General features: G+C 51.3%; 6 protein-coding genes across 6 annotated transcripts; all 6 read right to left on the reverse strand.

The window, feature by feature from the left end:
• Positions 1 to 1,405: 1,405 nt before the first annotated feature.
• Positions 1,406 to 2,128, reverse strand: HETIRDRAFT_106276 (uncharacterized protein; the record flags this gene model as incomplete). The annotated part of the gene is made up of 1 exon (XM_009553468.1): positions 1,406 to 2,128. One exon carries the CDS (start codon positions 2,126 to 2,128, stop codon positions 1,406 to 1,408), a length of 723 nt encoding a protein of 240 aa, XP_009551763.1.
• A 1,129-nt stretch (positions 2,129 to 3,257) lies between these two features.
• Positions 3,258 to 4,469, reverse strand: HETIRDRAFT_329267 (uncharacterized protein; the record flags this gene model as incomplete). The annotated part of the gene is made up of 1 exon (XM_009553469.1): positions 3,258 to 4,469. One exon carries the CDS (start codon positions 4,467 to 4,469, stop codon positions 3,258 to 3,260), a length of 1,212 nt encoding a protein of 403 aa, XP_009551764.1.
• Positions 4,470 to 4,763: 294 nt separating this feature from the next.
• HETIRDRAFT_243027 (uncharacterized protein) lies at positions 4,764 to 5,300 on the reverse strand (the record flags this gene model as incomplete). The annotated part of the gene is made up of 1 exon (XM_009553470.1): positions 4,764 to 5,300. A coding segment is annotated over one exon (537 nt), but the record flags the coding sequence as incomplete, so codon positions are not given.
• Positions 5,301 to 13,406: 8,106 nt separating this feature from the next.
• Positions 13,407 to 15,126, reverse strand: HETIRDRAFT_455323 (uncharacterized protein; the record flags this gene model as incomplete). The annotated part of the gene is made up of 4 exons (XM_009553471.1): positions 13,407 to 13,756; positions 13,808 to 14,129; positions 14,186 to 14,956; positions 15,007 to 15,126. 4 exons carry the CDS (start codon positions 15,124 to 15,126, stop codon positions 13,407 to 13,409), a joined length of 1,563 nt encoding a protein of 520 aa, XP_009551766.1.
• Positions 15,127 to 17,499: 2,373 nt separating this feature from the next.
• Positions 17,500 to 17,733, reverse strand: HETIRDRAFT_53141 (uncharacterized protein; the record flags this gene model as incomplete). Its single annotated transcript, XM_009552874.1, has 1 exon — positions 17,500 to 17,733. A coding segment is annotated over one exon (234 nt), but the record flags the coding sequence as incomplete, so codon positions are not given.
• A 664-nt stretch (positions 17,734 to 18,397) lies between these two features.
• On the reverse strand, positions 18,398 to 20,317 carry HETIRDRAFT_106277 (uncharacterized protein; the record flags this gene model as incomplete). Its single annotated transcript, XM_009553472.1, has 1 exon — positions 18,398 to 20,317. The coding sequence occupies one exon, from the start codon at positions 20,315 to 20,317 to the stop codon at positions 18,398 to 18,400; it is 1,920 nt and encodes a 639-aa protein (XP_009551767.1).
• Between the last annotated feature and the right edge of the window lie 19 nt (positions 20,318 to 20,336).

A 20,336-nucleotide genomic window follows, 5' to 3' on the forward strand; every position in this document is an offset into this window, starting at 1 on the left:
CTCACAATGTGCATAGTATATGAGTCTGTTGTTCCCAATCATCATATTGTTGCAGGATAATCACCAAGTGTATGCATCTTGTAGGTTGCCAGGTTCAGCACCTTGAGCTTAGGACCCGTAGGCTGTCGCACTGTTGGGCAATCGCTAGGAGTCCTTGCTGCTTTCTGTGCAATTGCAGCCTCTTGGTGACCACGTTGTCGCGGAGAGGAATGGTTTCTCCCCTAGATACGATCGGGGTTTCCTGTTTTTCCGGATGTACCTAGTGTTCGTTTGATTGCTGTTCTAGATGATACCTTCTGGTGTTGGCACGATACACAGATGTTGGTCACAGTTATAGGCAACGATGAGAATATCTTGAGCTATTTAGCGAATTTCTGAAGTGGTGCCGGACCACTAACAAAGACAATACTCCGTAAATGCTGAGAATAATGAGGAGAGGCTTAAGAACTTTGTGATTCAAGTTGCTGAGGTGCTACACAGATTGAAGGCGAGCTACTAGTTCGTCTAGTATCCCTACAAGTCTTGCAGCTTATCTCCAACTGATATCACTCAAAGAACTTATTGACTGGCACTGACTGACTGAGTAAAAGTAAGAGGGAGAGATGGTCTCTGCCTGAAGCAGGACATTCAGCCTCCTTATATACTATTTCAAGTGGGAATCTCCTTCCTAGTATATACAGGCTGAGTAGAGTCATTGTGAGTCACAAAGAATGCTGTAGAAATAAAAAGAATTAGGAGGAAAGCAGAGGAACAGAAAGGAAAGTAAAAGAAAGGCTCAGAATGTGGTAGAATATTCCTTCAGCTTCCTTCAGAACTGCTCAGAACCTTCCCCTCCTTTCAGCTTGGAATGCCCTAGACCTTGCCCCTTTCCTAAACATTCTCCATCCTTCTACTAAAGCTCCCTTCTATTCTACCAGATTCCACTGCTTTCTTTCCATTCCTTATTGTCTTGCCATGGTCTAGCCCTTTCTGAAATAGACCCTAGGCTCTGGAATCTGTCCCAAAAGCGAATTATAAGTATGAAAAGGGATAGGAAATCAAGTTTAAGTGGTAAAATACTCGAAAAATATGTAGAAAATCGGAATTAAATGTCCTGTCCCTTCCAGGTTGTTTCTCTTTTCTTTCTTCTAGTCAGATATTCTGCCCTCCATTCTACCATCACTATTTGATGCCTAACAATGTGCGAGCGCGACATCCGCGGGGCACTAGCATTCAACCGTCCCCGGTTGACGGTATATTCTTTTTAGGCTACGTGATTCCATGATTTCAAAAAAAGAAACTTGGAAGTGCTAATGAATGTTAAAAAGATTGTTGAATCGTGATACCAAAGGCATGTCCATAGAAACTCAAAAGGGAAGAAAGGATAGACTGTAAGAATGTTTATGGAGCATACCGTAAAACAAGATTAGGCATGACGAAAGCGACGAAATATCTGAGCCCCTGCTCCTCCTAATGCCCATCTGGTGATTTCCTCCACATCCTCAGTAGATGTTACTTCCCGTTCACGATCGGCAATAAAAAGAGCACGAATGTACTCGCCAAAGTTATGATACAGAGCGTATCCCATGGGAGAGGGTGAGTTGATCCGATGAGTAGAGGCGATAACGACGATCTGCTTGCCACTTGCTTTTCCTGAAAAGACCACAATCCTATCATCCCTCCAGATTCTCTGCCCCAGGACAATTGACTGATAGTCAAATACTCCGTTTTCCTTCTTTTCGATAACGTCAATCGACACTCCTTCCTCCAACCATACTCCATCTCGCTCTGTAATCACTGTTACTCCCATCATTATTCCTCCTGCCTGCATTGGTGGCATCCGAATTCCAGGCTCCACGGGGGTAATTGCTATGGTACCAGGCACATTAACTGGTGTTTCTGGAACAGTGATGGATGGTGCGAGTAATGCGAGGTCGACACGGTGTATAGGTTCAGATAAAATAGATGAGAATGAGCGTGGGGGAGGAAATACTGATGCAACATCAATCAAATCCGGCCGTGGGTGAGATGGAACTATAAGTGGCTGGAAGTCCACTGGTGGCTGAGGAAAGATGGTGCTCCGCTTGCGGAATAATGATCGAGGGAGAGTATTCCACCACGACAACTGATCACTGTGGTTAGTCGACATGATGGTTGATACTTGACACGCTTAGTTAGCCTTAATATATTCCCATAGATTATGCTCCCTTCTTGTAATTTGTCCATAGCCAAGCTTTTGAACCCTTAAAGCCGCGACCGCTCTAGATTTTCCGGTATCAACCTTGTGTCGCCACCACATATGCTCCTAAATGCTGAAACCGTCAGCTGTATCTTCATAAGTTCCTGAGTAAAAGTAAACTGATAATAAAATGACAAAAAGCAAAAGTGGTATGAAAATTGTCTGCTCCCCATAGTTATAGTAGAAGAGATTTAAGAGAAATAAGAAAGATTATCTGTTATACTGCCATTCCTTGGTCTCCTTCTCGTCACGCTGAAGTCTGGAAATGAACGCAGTGTGCTCAAATGAGCTGTCAGCTATCTCGCCAAGCCTTGGCACAAACTGTAAGTAAGGACGAGCAAAAAATAGGGTAATGTCTGGCATTCTGAATGAATAAGTGAGGATGCCCATAACATCTGCTGCTACGCTAGGCACCAGAATATGGTCTGCCCACCAGTTAACTTTTCCTGGTTCTTCGCTCCGCACTGATCCTCTAAACAAGCTCACCATCGGGTCTGTTCCCAGATACTGCTGAATATTCACCTCCATCCATGCATCCTCTTCTTCACATCTGGTCAGCAACTGCCTCCCTTCCCATACCGCATCCAGTCCTGCTTTCTCCAAAATCCATACCTTCTTTTCTATCCTTAATCCTCCAGGCACATTGAACAGATTAATCAATCCACGTGTTAAGGTGGGCGCCGCTGAACATAGAGTTGATGGGTCCCCTTCCATGTGCTCCATGATACAGATCGTCCCTGTCGTCGAGCTCTGTCCGGTAGTTACCGGTATAGCGCTATAGGGATAGATATTGATTCCCTGACCAATCTTAAGTAAAGGTTTCATGGCAGATGAGATAGACGACGTGTTACTGAGGGTGAAGATGATGGCGAGTGGAACGAGGAACTTTGTTTTACAACTTCCCTGTTTCTTTCTCCGTTCATTCCTATGTGCGCTTGTGTGTCCTGATTTTCCGAGCTTCCTTTTTTAATTCCTTGGCATCAGGCTCATGTTAATCCACGTCTTCTTTATCACCGTTCTTCCAGCTTCTTTTCTATTTTTAGTCTTCCTCTTCTGAGCTGCTGTCTTTAGGTTCGGTGCTCCCTCCTCTGTATCTAGACTGCATGATTCTTTGCGCCTTCCTATCTCTGGCAATATATGGTAGAATCCTAAATGCTGCATATTTTTCCCTCATAATTTCCCCGCTTAATTCGCTAAGAATGTAGGCGCCGCCTTGATTACGTCGTACTATTTGATAAGGCCCTCTGTATCTTGGCTTGGCCTTCCTGTCTAGACTCTTTTCTATTTCTGTGTGTCGCACCAAAACCAAGTCACCCGGATCAAATGGTCCAAATTGCATCCGCTTTTGGAACTTCTTCTCAAACTTCTCTTTTGATCTGATCCTAAACTTTGTCAGCTGGGCTGCTGCTCTATCCAAATCTGTCTGCCGCTTCTGGATTTGCCGCATCCTCAAAGTTAAAAGATCTGCTCTTGACATACCACTTTTGAAGCCTTTCACCAAAAATGTAGATTCTGTTAAGTCAAAGGGCAGAACTGGGTGAACCCCATGTAAAAGATAGTATGGCGAGAATCCTGTGACTTTGCTGATTGTGATCTTATCAGCGAAGAATGCTTCTTGTACCTTTTCTGGCCACTTCGCAATGTTTCCTTCGCAGGCCTTGACAATTGATTCTCTGATAATAAAGTGCCCTCTTTCAACGACTCCATTGGCTTTAGAGTTATAGGGTGAGATAGTGATTTGAGGGATTCCCATTCGTTCCAAAAGAAGCTTGAATGCTCCTTTGACTTCTGATCCATTATCTGTGACGACTTCGCCGACTGCTCCATAACGACAATAGATTTGTTCCCAGAAGAATTTCATCAGTGTCTTAGAGTCTGCCCTACGCAAGGCCCGTCCTTCTGAGGCTCTAGATAAATCGTCTCTGGCTGCTACAATATATCTGTATCCTTTAGCAAGCGGCATGAGCATTATGTCAACATAAATCTTACTCCAGACCGTACTAGGTGTCGATATTGTCAAAGGCACTTCAACTCTTCTAGTGCTTCTGATTTGGCATTCATGACAAGATCGCACATGGTGACGCACGTCATTGAACATATGCGGCCAAAAGAACCTGATCCGGATAGTTTCAAACACCGCTTGTTCTCCTCTGTGCCCTAATCCTTCATGCGCTCTTGTCAGAATATCTAACCGTTGATTTTTGTCAAAGATAACTTTTAAGGGTGGCTTATCTCCATTCCTTTTGAACATATTGCTTTTCTGAATAAAAAATTTGGTAGCTTTCTGTATAAACCTCCTATCGTCTTGGGTGGATTTAACATATTCCGGATATTGAAGTGTCTGCAGAAATTTGAATATGTCCTGTAGATTCTTTTCCTGAGAGATAGCTGCTGCAAATGTAGATGGAAGGTCTTCTACTTGATAGCTTCTTGTCTTTTGAATGGCTCCTGTTGGGTATTCTTTCCCTACTCCGCCGACATGATAAGTAATAGACTCTAACCAGCTATCATCGTCGAATTCTGCTTCTTCATCTTCTCCTAACCTTCTTCTTGATAGGGCATCCTCCGCCTTGAACCTTTCTGCTGGAACATGGACCAGTGTGAAATCAAAGAGCAAGATTCCTTGAATCCATCTATTAATAGCTGCATTTGGTTGTAAGTCTGGCGAGTTTAACATCCCTTTGATGTATTTTGCATCCACCTCCACATAAAGATTCTTGACCCCTATGATGTATAGCCTATAGTGTCTGAGTGCTCTGTATAGTCCAAATAATTCCAGTTTGGGCTGAGAATATCTAGACTCAACTTCGCTCATTGGTAGCGATCCGTACCGAGCGGGTCTTCTTCTTCCTTGATCATCAAGCTGAGAGAGAATGAAACCTACAGCTACATAGCTGGAGTCAACTGATAAGATGATTGGATTTAATGACTCATAGTCAATTGGTCTGAGCGCTGGCGCTGAAGATACGAGTTGCTTGAGCATATTGAAAGCTTTTTCCCTCCTGTCATCCCAAATAAAATCTGTGTTCTTTCGCACAAGTTCTGTAAGCGGCCTAGCTATCTGTGAGTAATTTGGAATCCAAATCCTGACGGTACCGCATAGTCCTAGAAAGCCGCGCACTTCCTTTACTGTGGCCAGCGTTGGCCATTTAAGAATTTTCTCCACTTTCTTGTCTTCTGGTTTCCTCCCATCAGGAGTACACTTCTGTCCGACAATGACCACTTCCTTTCTGCAAATTTGCGCTGATGAGCATGCACCCGCGCTAGGGTCCGAGGGAGGTATTCGTGAAGCTTTGGGGAGATACCGAACAGCGCTCGACAAGTACCGAAGACGCCGACTATTACCGAACACGGTCGGTCCCTACCCGACCGACGACAAGCCACCGAAGGACGTTCGGCAGCACTTGGGTCAGTTCGCCCACACTTCACGTACTTACCATGACCGCATAGGAGTGTTACGATAAGTGTTTACGAGATCGGAGCCAGTATTCCGTATCGGCCGATGTCCTCCGTGAGTCGGTCGGTCCTTATCGTTTATCTTCCCGACTTCCGCATGGTCGGTCAAACGCGATCTTGCACCATTGCTTGGCCACCCTGGTCGTACGATACCTCTTCTTTATTTTTCATTGGCTCTCCAACGCCTGTTCCTGCTACCTACGCTCGGGCGACGGATCCCGAACGTTCGGGATTTCGACATCACTGATTACCTTTTACCTTATCACCTTCGGAACCCATATGGACATCTCACCTACCTTCTTATCTTCTCTGATCGCTGGGGCTTGGCGCCCATTCGACATCTACTCTCATTTCTTGTTTAATATTTTACTTAGGGGCTCTGTTTACTATAAAAACCTACATACAACTCTGGAATAAACCAGCTTTCGCACCCCACAGTTCAGAGCTCATTCGCACTCGTCTCAACCATCGAAATCGTCTTCGTCGACTTCCGAAAAACTTGTCATCCTCGTCGTTCGGCCTCATTCGCGTTCGTACTCGTCTCTTCGCTCGTACCCCCCCGTCCTCCCTCGTATATTGTCAGAGTCCCGTGTGGCTCTTGAAGCACGTAGTTGTCGGTCGCGACACTACCTTCTCATTACCGACCGCATCGCCGACACGACCGACCGAACGTTCGGTCGGTGTTCGGCGCAGTCCCGAAACCGTTCGGGCGCTATAATCTCACACTCCCCGATTGCTTCTCAGTACGCCTTCAATTTCTAAAGTCATCACTTACAATTCCTTGTGTATCAGATACTAGCTCCAGCACCCCTGCCTTAGAGGTTGTTTTAGTGTTGTGCTCGGCACTTAGAGCCACCTCTAGCGTAACATTTTGGAGCCCACCGCGAGGGGTTAGTATTCAAAATTACCTCAAGGAATCTACGTCGCTCGTCCCGACCAACAGCGGAGCGCGAAGAACGACAAACAGTTATCGATAGCTTCAATACTCAGGAAACATCTGCCGACCGAAGTTTGTTCGGAGACGCCGATATAGTCCCAGAACACTTATCCCACCATCACTACCTTGATCTCGAATCCTCGCCATCGCTCTCACCACCACCCGACTCCACTTTCTTCTTAACCCCACCTTCGTCGCCGAACCGATCGTTACTCCCACCGATTTCCCCTATCCTCGACCTTGCACTCTTAGAACAATCACCCCCGTCTCCTATCCCATCTCTCCACGACTCCATCTCTCCGTTAATCCCACGCAGCCCCGTCTTCTGGACGCCGACCATCCGACCGACTTCACTAGAACGCTCCTTCGAACCAGCGACTCCATCCCCGATCACCTTAGAAAACAATACCTTCTCCCCCACCTTTGACTTTCTCACTATGGCGACCCCATCCATGCCCGCTCGTGGAGATCGAACGGCCCCGACCTTTGACCCCCATCAACCCCGCGAATTGAGACGATATTTCTCCGATCTGGACTTCCACTTCGTTCGGTCTGCGGTAGTGGACGAACAAGAAAGAAAGAAACACGCTTGCCGATTCCTAGATGTCGACACCTGTGAGCTTTGGGAATCGCTCACCACTTTCACCGACGCCACGAAGACCTTCAAGGAGTTCTGCGAAGAGGTCTACAGGCTATACCCCGGATCGGAGGAAGAACGCAAATGGTCGGTATCGGATATGGACAAGCTAGTCGGCAAAACGAGCAGGGTCGGCATCTTGTCTCTCAGCGAACTCGGCGACTATCATCGGCGATTCCTGGCGATCACGGTATTCCTCCTCAGCAAGGCACGGATCTCGGTCGCCGAACAAGGACGCGCCTTCGCTAGAGGATTCCAACCGGAGCTATGGGCAAGAATCTCTCAACGTCTACAACTCAAGTTCCCCGATCATTTCCCAGACGACCCATACAACCTCCAAGACATCCACGACGCGGCCCGATTCGTCTTGCACGGCACCACGTCCGCCTACAGCACGATCCCTACCGACATCTCTCGAGCAGCCCCCGCCGCGCCGCCCACCAACGCGATCAAGGCCGAAGACCTGGCGACCATGTTCGAACGGCTCACCGACACCTTTGTCAAGGCCATCACAGCTCAGGGGACGACCAGGCCAGCCGATCGACCATCCCGACAGCCAGGACAAGGCGGCGACAACTGCATGTTCTGCGGCAGTCCCGAACACTTCATGCGCGCCTGTCCCGAGGTCACCGAATACATTCGGATCGGCAAATGCAAGAGGAATATCGAGGGGAAGGTGGTATTGTCAAGTGGGGCATTCGTACCGAGAGAAATCACGGGTAGTAACCTGAAGGACCGAGTTGACGAATGGCATCGCAGGAATCCAGGCCAGTTGGCGACCGGACAGATGATGTTTACGGTAAACGCGGTGCCGACTCACCCGATGACGATAGCCTCCCGTCACGATTCACCCTCATTGCTGGATGTCACCCCGACTTACCAACTCACCGACGTCCAGCGAATCGCGAGCCTCGAACGCGAACTATTCGCGCTCCGAACGCGGGGCGCAAGGGCACGCGAAATGGCGCAGGCAGGACGTTCGGCACCTACCCCTTCACCGGCCCCCGAACGACGAGCGAGGACCGAAACTCCCGAACCCGAACCCCGACCGACCACCCCGACTCAGCGACCGCCCCCGGTACCAGCCAAGGACGATGCTCCGATCCACCCATATGCCAAAGCCCAGGACGCCACCTATGCACCGCCACACGACCGCAACATGGGAGCCCCGGCGAAGATACCATCGGCAAAGAAGGACGCTCCGGCCTACAAAACCACGGCGCCGATCTACGACGAGAAGGTAGCAGCTGAGGTCTACAACAGGGCAATGGCCACTCAGGTGACGCTTACCCAGCGCGAACTACTCTCTCTCTCCGCCGAAGTCCGTTCACAGGTCAGGGAAGCCACGTCGGCACGCCGATCGCCTGCCAGAGACGCCAGCAATGTTCGGACCTTCTACCAAGATGCCGATCTACCCTATGCCATCGACGACCTCGAACCACCGACTCGACCGACCGTCTCCTCCTTCGTCAATGTCCTGCACCAACCGGAAACACCCCCGCCGGGCGCGATCATCATCCCCGACATGTACGAAACGTACCTGAAGAATCTACAGCCCGGTCAGGTTCCTCAGCCATTGATAGTTGCTAAAGAATCGTCTGCCCTAAGGTCTATTGTTCCCCTCGTCGATCATCAGCAGGAAGTCGAATGCGTCATCGACCCGGGTTCACAAGTCATTGCCATGTCGGAAGGCATTTGCAACGAACTGGCGCTCATCTACGACCCCGAAATCGTCCTCAATATGCAGTCGGCGAACGGCGAAATCGACCGATCCTTGGGCCTGGCACGCAACGTGCCATTCCTCATCGGCGACATCACCCTGTACCTCCAAGTCCACATCATTCGGAACCCCGCCTATGACGTTCTCCTCGGTCGGCCATTCGACATCCTCACCGAAAGTATCGTCAAAAATTATTCAAACGAAGACCAGACGATCACCATCAGCGACCCGAACACGGGACGACGAGCCACCATTCCGACGATCAGACGAGGACCCCCTCGAGTCCTTCACCGAAGACAAGCGGGTTTTCGCGACTCGATGAATTGATCCGAGATCAAGGAGAAGTTGCACTGATCATTTCCACCGATCACGATACCCCCAATTTCCCACTTATCGAAGCGTCCTCAGATTTCCATTCTCCATTTCCCTCTCATCGCGATCTCTGTCTCAAGTACATTATGGCCTCCGATTTGGGGCCCGAAAATCATCTCAAAAACAATCTCGATTCCGATATGTTGTCCTTATTCTCCTCATTCGTTCCCGGTTCTCTCCATTCCACTAATATCGCCGACCCGGTCGCCATTTTCGCCGCCAAGCGCAAGTACAAACCGGTCGCACAGAAAACACGACCAGTCTTGGCCGACCTCCCCGAACAGTTCCGAATCGTTCGGAACATCCTCGGTGACCCTCTCGCTGCCCTTCCGACGCTGACACCGAACCCCCCACCCTTCACGCCGACCGGCAGATACACAGCCGAACGACGCGACCTCATCGACAAAGTCCACTCGGACGACTTCCTTTGGCCGGCCGAACGACAGCTCATGCACCATTTCATGTGTCTACAAGAGATGGGATTTGCCTGGGACGATTCGGAACGCGGACGTTTCCGCGAGGATTTCTTTCCTCCAGTCAATATGCCGGTGGTCGAACACAAGCCCTGGGTTCAACGCAACATTCCGATTCCACCAGGCATCTACGACGAAGTGTGCCGACTTATCAAAACCAAGATCGCCGCTGGAGTCTATGAGCCGTCGAATTCGTCCTACCGATCGCGCTGGTTTACAGTCGTCAAGAAGACGAATAGCACCTCCACTGGCACCAAACTCCGAATCGTTCACAGCCTCGAACCCTTGAACGCCGTCACCATCCAGCATTCAGGTGTGCCCCCATATACCGATCAGATCGCTGAACAGTTTGCAGCTCGCGCTTGTGGCGGCATTCTGGATCTCTATGTCGGCTATGACGAACGAGGGCTCGCCGAATCATCTCGCGACTTCACCACGTTCCAGACCCCATTCGGCGCCCACCGACTCGTCACCCTGCCCATGGGATGGACAAATTCGGTCCCGATCTTCCACGACGACGTCACCCACATCCTCCAGCCAGAAATTCCAGACACCACCATTCCGTTCATCGACGATGTCCCGATTCGGGGCCCACCGACCCGATACGAACTTCCGAACGGCGGGTTCGAGACGCACCCCGACAACCCCGGCATACGACGATTTGTGTGGGAACACTTTCAAGGCCTCAATCGGGTGGTTCAGCGGATGAAGTACAGCGGAGGAACATTTTCGGGACACAAGGCGACACTCTGCGCAGCTGAAATCACGGTGGTCGGCCATCGCTGCACGTACGAAGGAAGATTACCCGACGAATCTAGGGTAGAGTCAATTATGAAGTGGGGACCTTGCAGGGATCTCTCAGATGTTCGGGCATTTTTGGGGACGATCGGTGTCGTTCGGATCTTCATTCGGAATTTTGCACACAGGGCGCATGCACTGACAATGTTAACACGCAAAGATTTTCCATTCGTGTTCGGCCCAGACCAGATAGCGGCCCAGGACGACCTCCGGTCGGCGCTTCTCGAATCGCCAGCCCTTCGGCCGATCGACTATGGGTCGGCAGCCAACGTCATCCTCGCCGTCGATACCTCACAAATCGCGGTCGGCTTCCACCTCTGTCAATGTGCGCTCGACAATCCCCGGGTTCGGTACTATGCCCGATTCGGCTCCATCACCCTTAACGACCGCGAATCGCGATTCTCCCAACCCAAGCTCGAACTCTACGGCCTCTTTCGCGCCCTCCGATCGCTCAAAATGTACCTCATCGGCGTTCGGAACCTGATAGTCGAAGTAGACGCACGCTACATCAAGGGCATGCTCACTAACCCGGATCTTGAACCCAGCGCTAGCATCAATCGGTGGATCGTCTCCATCCTCACCTTCCATTTCACACTTGTCCACGTCCCCGGCACCTCTCACGGCCCCGATGGACTCTCCCGACGACCACCACAACCCTCCGATCGACCCGAACCCGAAGACGACTTTGACGACTGGATCGACAATCTCTATGGCTTCCTCCATCAGATCAACAACACGTTCCCCACCTCCAACTCAACTTCGACCACCGCCATCTTCACCTCCTCGCTCGTAGGCGACCCCTCGACCGATACCGACTCCGACGACGAAGGCCCGACCATCGACTATTCGGATATCCCAAGATCGCAGAAAGCTTTGGAAGCCGAGGAACGCCTATGGTTGGTCCGCAACTGGCACCGAACATTGGTTCGGCCCCCTTCTCTCTCCGACTCCGAATATGCCACCTTCCTGCGATATTGCACTGAGTTCTTCATCGCAGCCGACAAGCTATGGAGAAAAGACTCGCACGGTCGACACAAGATCGTTGCAGCCCCCTCTAGTCGGATCACAATTCTCACTGCCGCCCACGACGACGTTGCTCACAAGGGATTCTACGCCACGACCGCCTTGGTCGCCGAACGCTTCTGGTGGCCGCACATGAGGCAAGACATTTCCTGGTTTGTTCGGACATGTCACCTTTGCCAGATTCGCCAGACTCGCAACGTCCTCATTCCCCCGACCGTCGCCACGCCTGCACCACTTTTCGCAAAGATGTATATGGACACTATGCATATGCCGACCGCTGGTGGTTTCAAGTATCTCGTTCAAGGCCGCTGTTCGGTATCGCACTACCCCGAATTCCGCATGCTCCGACGCGAAACAAGCTCAGCCCTCGCCGACTGGATCTTCGAGGATATCATGTGCCGATGGGGAACACTGGTAGAGATCGTCTCCGACAACGGACCAGCATTCGTCAAGGCGCTCGACCAGTTAGCGAAAAAGTACCACGTTCGGCACATCCGTATTTCGGGCTACAATTCCCGCGCCAACGGCATCGCCGAACAACCTCACTTCGACGTTCGGCAGGCTCTGTTCAAAACCGTTGATGGAGATCAGGCCAAGTGGAATCGTGCAGCTCATTTCGTATTCTGGGCTGATCGCATTACCGTTCGGCGCCGAATGGGTTGCTCGCCATACTTCGCAGCGACCGGAACCCATCCCCTTCTCCCCCTCGACATCGCCGAAGCCACCTACCTCCTGCCACCGCCGACCACAACCCTCAGCACCACCGACCTCATCGCCCGACGTGCCATAGCCTTGCAGAAACGCCGATCAGACCTCGCCCACCTTCGCAGCTCAGTAGTCGGCGCCCGTGTCCAGGCCGCCATCCGATTCGAACAACAGCATTCGGCCACCCTTCGCGACTTCAATTTCCACCGAGGCTCGCTTGTCCTGATGCGCAACACAGCCATAGAGAAGGCACTCAATCGGAAGATGCGTCCACGGTATTTAGGGCCATTGCTAGTAATTTCTAGGAATCGGGGAGGGGCGTATATTTTGGCCGAACTCGACGGATCGGTCTTTGACCGGCCAGTGGCGGCATTCCGCATTATTCCTTATTTTGCTCGCAGGTCTCTGAAGCTCGCCGACATTGAAGCCCTCCTCGACATCTCACAAGAACGCCTTCGGGCCATGGAAGAATCCCGATCGAGCAACGACGATGCCGAAGACGACGATGCCGACGAGGAGAATACTGACACCAGCTCCATCCGATCAGCAGAAGACGACGATGCGGGGTCGGCGACTTCTGACTAGACCCACCCTCCCACCCTTCGCTCTCTTTGGTCGGTGACTGGGGACAGTCATGATTTCAGTAGGGAGGAGGATGCACAGATATACCCATTCCTTATTTCACCTATTCGTCACAGACATGGACTGACACCCAAGCATTTCCACATCTCTTAGTACTTTTGCTGCCGACCGATCGCCGACCGAATAGTCGGCACTCATTTTCCCCATCACTCCTTCAAGTACCAAGCCGCATTGAAGACTTCTTCCGATTTGCGCAAAACCATAGGGTTTTATGCCTGTGATGACATACTGAGGCTTCCCCTAAGATTCCAGTTTATTGTCTTCATTTCTGCCGAACGCTTCGCTTACAAGTACATTCACACACAGTCATTTCGCCGACCGATTTCCCGAGACGACACCTCTAGTCTTCGCCGAACGTCACATTTCATCCAGGACAGTTTTTTTTTCTTTTATTTACATTCTAACTACTGTACAAGGGCCTGAATTCATTCACTGGGTACAAAATCCCCCGACTCGGACATCGCCGAACCTTCCGACTGCGACGAATCCTCGACCATCACCATGTCCGAAGTCGCAGGACCCGAACGCGCTTCGAGGGACTCTAGCTCGGCCTGCCACATCGCGATCGAACGCGCCAGAAAGGCACGCGAACCCTCGGCAACGGCAATCCGGTACCGAATCTCAGAAGCGATGCCTTGCGCAACGGTCGGCAACAGACGGGAAGAGTTGGAAAGGGAGGGAATGACGGACGGACGGGAGCGAGGAGGATGAGAAGAGGAAGGGACAGCCTGGGTGGTCACCGGCAGGCGCTTCACCGGCTTCCTGGTCCGAGCGGCTGTACAAATCGCGATGAGCCCCTCCAAAACTTTACCGAACGACAACTTACCTTTGTTTTGCGCGATGCTGTCCCCGACCGACCGTTCGGGAACAAGCACCTCCACCCTACGTCTCTTTGTTGGGCGGGATGGCCCCTCCTCCACCGACTTTTCGATCGACTTCGCCTTACTAGCCGACTTCGCCTTCCCGGTAGACTTCCCCTTCCCCTTCGACGCCCCCTTTCCCTTGTCTTTTGATGTCCACCCAGGCTGGAAACTGCAACCCTTCCGCTCCCCGGCGCATTTGATACACGATACTTGGCCGGGCCTCAGGTAGCAACGGAACGCCCTGGTGGTGAAGTTGTCGGCGCAGCGATGACAGGCATAGTCAGCCTAGAAACGAAAGAAGATCAGTATCAGGACGAGGCGGCAAGAGGGAGGGGACGTACCAAGACATCACCAGGAAGTAGTCCAGGAGGATCCTCAAGAACCTTACCAGCGCCGTTCCGTTCCATCGGGGGACGAACCGTCGACATTCGGCCTGTGCCAGGACCTAGAGGAAGCACAACCCGCCCAGCAGTCGGCGTCTGTTGGCGCGCGAACTCGACGATAACAGCAGCGGCCGATTTCTTGCCCTTCGCATCGGTCGGGGCGGTGGACGCGACCAGATCCACGCTCATTCGGTTCATAGCGGCGGTCGCGGAGGCGAGTTCAGGATCGGCGATTGGAGACCCGGGACGAGAAAGCGAGTCGGCGACGGAAGGAGCGGGATGGGAAGAGGACACGACGGGAGCGGAAGGAGAGGGAGAGCGAAGAAAAAGGGGGAAGGGTAGGATGGACTCTGCTTCTAGGGCGGCCATTTGACGGTCCCCTTCTTCCGGATCCATCGATCCATCGAACATGGCCTCCACCAAGGCCTCCCGGCGCCGCTGACGATCATCTTCGGCGATACGCAAGGCAGCAGCAGCCCGCGCTGCCTCAGCCTCCTCAGCCTCGCGTTCGGCAATGGCGACCCGTGCCGATTCCTCCTCCAGGGCCTGTGCTTCGGCCGCTTGTCGCTGTTGCTGCGTCGCAAAGTGCGCCGCCCGTTGCGGTAGGATACGCGTTCCCCAGGCCAGCCAGTCATCGGTGGCCATGTGGTCGAGGCCATGCTCGGCCTCGGCGATCCAGTCGGCGAGTTCGGGAAGGTCTTGCCCACGCGCTGAGCGATCTAAAACAGCCTGAAAAGACGTCAGCGAGCAGCAGGGACAAGAGAAAAGAGCCGACTTACCACTCGCTTGGCGAAACCTCGCGCCCAGGCCTCGTAGTCCTCGTATTCGGCGGCACCATCCGGAAGGGAGAGCATATACTCTCCGAGTTTCGTCTTCAGGGCGGAGAGGAGGGCTGACATGTCGGAAGAGACAAAGGAATTGAGCGGTAGGCAAGCGGCGATGAGGGACTTGGTCGCTGGAGAATCAACGATCGGCACGTGACTGTGGTCACCTGACAAAGCCACGAGCCACTGCGCGCGGCAGTAATTGCGATACGCGCCACCGCGCCTTGCCGACACGCTCTCACGCCACCGTCTAGTTGGGACACGCTAGGCTTTAGCCACTTCCTCACCTAATCAGTTGCCACGCCACAGGACTTTGCCGACTCAGCTCCGGTCTCTCTTGCGCGCCGACCCGGTTCTTTCTACGACATCTCTTTGCCGATTATTCACCTGTGCCACATCCCTCCCACGCACCCACTCCTTTCCACGCCACCGCTCATAGCCGATCTTTTTCCCACGAAACTTGCCACACCGCTCCATTTTCCACGCCACAGCTATTCTTTCCACGCTATCGCTTGTTACCAACTCTTTCCCACATCCACGCCACCACATTTTCTACACCATTTTTTTCCCGCTCCGACTCATAGCCGACGACCACTGACTGAGGACAGTCAGGATTTCAGTAGGGAGGAGATGATGAGCATGCACCCGCGCTAGGGTCCGAGGGAGGTATTCGTGAAGCTTTGGGGAGATACCGAACAGCGCTCGACAAGTACCGAAGACGCCGACTATTACCGAACACGGTCGGTCCCTACCCGACCGACGACAAGCCACCGAAGGACGTTCGGCAGCACTTGGGTCAGTTCGCCCACACTTCACGTACTTACCATGACCGCATAGGAGTGTTACGATAAGTGTTTACGAGATCGGAGCCAGTATTCCGTATCGGCCGATGTCCTCCGTGAGTCGGTCGGTCCTTATCGTTTATCTTCCCGACTTCCGCATGGTCGGTCAAACGCGATCTTGCACCATTGCTTGGCCACCCTGGTCGTACGATACCTCTTCTTTATTTTTCATTGGCTCTCCAACGCCTGTTCCTGCTACCTACGCTCGGGCGACGGATCCCGAACGTTCGGGATTTCGACATCACTGATTACCTTTTACCTTATCACCTTCGGAACCCATATGGACATCTCACCTACCTTCTTATCTTCTCTGATCGCTGGGGCTTGGCGCCCATTCGACATCTACTCTCATTTCTTGTTTAATATTTTACTTAGGGGCTCTGTTTACTATAAAAACCTACATACAACTCTGGAATAAACCAGCTTTCGCACCCCACAGTTCAGAGCTCATTCGCACTCGTCTCAACCATCGAAATCGTCTTCGTCGACTTCCGAAAAACTTGTCATCCTCGTCGTTCGGCCTCATTCGCGTTCGTACTCGTCTCTTCGCTCGTACCCCCCCGTCCTCCCTCGTATATTGTCAGAGTCCCGTGTGGCTCTTGAAGCACGTAGTTGTCGGTCGCGACACTACCTTCTCATTACCGACCGCATCGCCGACACGACCGACCGAACGTTCGGTCGGTGTTCGGCGCAGTCCCGAAACCGTTCGGGCGCTATAATCTCACACTCCCCGATTGCTTCTCAGTACGCCTTCAATTTCTAAAGTCATCACTTACAATTCCTTGTGTATCAGATACTAGCTCCAGCACCCCTGCCTTAGAGGTTGTTTTAGTGTTGTGCTCGGCACTTAGAGCCACCTCTAGCGTAACAGCGCTTTGTTTGGTGAAAAGGTACCGCCCGCGTGCTTCATTCGATGCATAATCCTATGAACATCAACTGCATGCTCCCAAATAAATCTCCTGATTCCTGGATTTTCTTTTAGAACTTCTGGGTTACCGTTCTCATCAGGATAGGTAGTTTCTGGTCCTGAAATCCCTAAATCATCTACAAAAATGTTTGCTTTATCAGGTATTTCGTCTTGCAGAATAAAAACCATGCTATTCTGAAATTCTGCAACCGAGTTGGTAAATCCCATTGGCATCGAAGTTAGCCTGAGAGCACCTAAAGGAGTCAAAAAGGCTGTCAGGTCCCTGCTATCTGTATGCACTTTTCTTCCGTCAAAACCCCAGAATAAATCAAAAACTGTAGTACAAGCTCTTGCCGCAAAAGGTTCTACAAAGTCATCGACAATTGGAGGAAGTCCTGCATCCCGAATAGTAACCTTGTTTAATGGCTGAAGATCATGAACAATCCTGAGTTTTCCATTCTTCTTCAAGACGCAGAACCATCTTGACCGATATGCCGATTGACTGTGTTCATACACTCCTGCCTTTATTTTGTCTTTGAGTAACTTGATAACCTTGTCCTTGATTCCTGGAGGAATGGGAATATTTTTATGAATCCATGGTGTATGAGGTTCAACTGGAATAATATATGGAGAGAAATATGATTCCTTGAAAGTCCCTCTCTGCTCTTCTTTGAATGCCAACGCCTCTTGATTTAACACCATAATATGTTGAAATAACTTGATTTCTTCTGGCCAAAGCCATCCTTCCTCATTAATAAGCAACATCTTCATTCCCTCCTCTGAAATCCTTTCTGTTGGCTTGAATTCCGGAGGATTAGGAGTCAAAACCGGCAGACTAAGCAAGGGATCTTCCGGGAATTGCCTCGTGACTCGGGCAAACTCCGGAAATGTTCCAGCCACTGGCTTCACCTTTTGATCGACTCGCTTATACATTGTACCCGAGAACTGATTCTCAGGCTGGCTCGGCATATTCCGATTTGCCGCCACTACGTTCACGTGTGCCACTCGGACCGGTTCCGGCTCCTTGGACTGAGCTTTTGGTGAGCTTGATTTCTCGTCGACATAGCTGTAGACGCGTTCACATTGCTCTACAATATGCGGGCATCTCCAGACCCGTAAAAACCAAGCATACAAGCCTGCTGTAAATGAAAAATGAATGCCCTGTAGGCTCAAAAGAAGCGCGCCACCCAATCCGATCAATGCGAGCATAAATCGCCCATTCTCAAAACGTGCAGAATCGTTGTATCGTACACACAGACCGAATGCATAAGCCAAAAGCATCAAGCAGTCCACTATCATATCAGAATCATTGTAAGGAAGACACATACTGAAGCAGAAAGGAAGGCATAAAATGACTGAGCAGACAAAATATGGAAGTGCTACTGAGAAATTTCGAGATGTGCCCTCAATAGGTCCGAGCTGAATACTATGGTCCTCAGGAATTTGAACATATAGGAAACTCACATATGAGTGTAACCAAAATTCGATCAAGCATGAAGAAACAAGGTTTGGGTGATAGAAAAAATGAAACTCGGATGCTGCATGTAAAAAGAAAATAAGAACGAGGCATAGCATGAAATAACAGAACACTCGCACCCTAATCAATCTCACTAACCTCTGAAGAATTTTCCCCAGGGTATGCATACCAGGGATCCTCACGCAGGATGAGCGCGTGGACCTTCGCTTCTGCGCGCCGAAAGGAATTGTCGTAAAGATCTTGGTGAGTGCTGCGCTGTGGATCCGCGAGGTTGCTGTTGACTAGCCACCGTATAATGTCGTCATCTGCAAAATGGAGTCCTAGCAGCGTATGCAGAGCCTCAGCAAAATCCCACCTTCCAACGAGCCTGAAGTAATCGATGGTCGTCCTGAAGAATGCGCCCTCTTCCACCGTGAAGAGTGGGCTCCAGTCTCGTGGATGCACCAGCAAACTTGCAAAATCCGAGTGACTTCCAGGTGTATCAAGAAGATGGATAACACACGGGTGCTTTAATTCCCTCTGGACCTCTGAGTCCTTCTCTATTATTTCCTCCTCTGACGCCTCCTCCTCCCGTTCTTCAAAGTTCTTTTTTACTCGCAGGACCAAGCGCTGGATCCTTCTTCTCCAGAAGACAACCACTGCGATTGTTGCATGAGCTAGAGCCGGCAAGTACGAAGCGCCAGGGATAAAAGGAAAGATAGGGATGTTCGGCACCATATTAGGTGAGTAGCCGACAACCGTTTGATCCGCAAGTTCAAAGAAAGTAACGGGATGTGTGTGAGCGATGTCGGATAGGTACCCCGCATCAGGGAAACTGCTCGGTGCCTCGTCAAGCCTTGCTACCACTTCACCCGTACTGGCCACCTCGACAAAGCTTCCCCTACGGACGAACTGAGGCTGGTCGTCACCGGCTGAAAGCACTTCAGGTGCCGCTAATGAAGGGATAAACGCGGCCTGCCTTCCATACTGATCTCTCAAATCCACTGAAGCGTACTCCCCACGCGCCATAACAAACGCGGCTGCCTGCCTGTCGTCTGAGCTGTGAGTCCCTTCTTCTTCCCTCTGTCCTACTGATCTGTTTTCCAGGAATCCTTCCCTCGTCGCTACCGGCTCTCTCTGCATGCTAGCTGGTGCGCATTCCAAGAGCAAGACCGATGCCTCGCGAGAGTTGTTCGGAGCAGGAGTGGAGTTATAGGAGTCGACAAGCCGATGAAAAGGAGGCTCTGAGATTTCTGCCATGAGCAGTCCAGGATCAATGGTTCCATCGTTGAAAGGTCCGTCCCCCTGACCTATATTCTGACGCCTCTCGTCACCTTCCATCCAGTCTCCATCCCTTTCATTCAAAACCCTTCCTTCCCTTTCCCTTCTAATCGCCTCGATCCTCTCAAGCAGCCTCTGAAAACGCACCGACCCTATCCCTTCATTTGCCTGTACTGACACTGGTCCAACCATAGGTCCTTCGCGCTCCTGGTCCTCAAGTTCGTTGTCTTCCGGTAACTGTAGAGTTGGAGCTGGTGAGTCGATTTCTATCGCTTCAATGACCGGAGGTGCGTGAATGCCTGTCGGCGCCGTATTATTACCCTGTAGGTGCGTTTCTTCTTCAGTAAGCTGTCCGCTCACAATTCTATTCACAGGATTTTCCGTATTGAAGAACAGTACCTGGCTTCGAAGCGTAGGGTACTCAACCCTTTCCGACACCCCTCCCGACAATCCAAAATACGTCTTGACGAACGAATGGCCGATCCGTAACGACAAAGGTTCCCCGGGATGCGAAGACAGCTGAGCAACATGTAGCATGATCGAGGAATGATAGATATATCCGTTCTCAATACCGGCATCAAGAGCGATAGAATAAGGTGAGGTCAAAATCTGGTCAGTGAGCTGGTGAGTACGCCGTAGGTATCCAATTTCCGTGAGCGCTTGCTGAATAGCCTGAAGCGCTGTCTGCCTCACGCCTCCATCCCACGTTGGGAGCGGTAGGTTTGCGACCGTCTCAACGAGCGGTATGTAGTCAAGGCGTATCTCTGCGGTGCCAGACATAGTGGAAAGGGATGCCGGT

This window comes from Heterobasidion irregulare (assembly GCF_000320585.1).
Source record: "Heterobasidion irregulare TC 32-1 unplaced genomic scaffold scaffold_11, whole genome shotgun sequence".
In the NCBI taxonomy this organism is placed as follows: Eukaryota; Fungi; Basidiomycota; class Agaricomycetes; order Russulales; family Bondarzewiaceae; genus Heterobasidion; species Heterobasidion irregulare.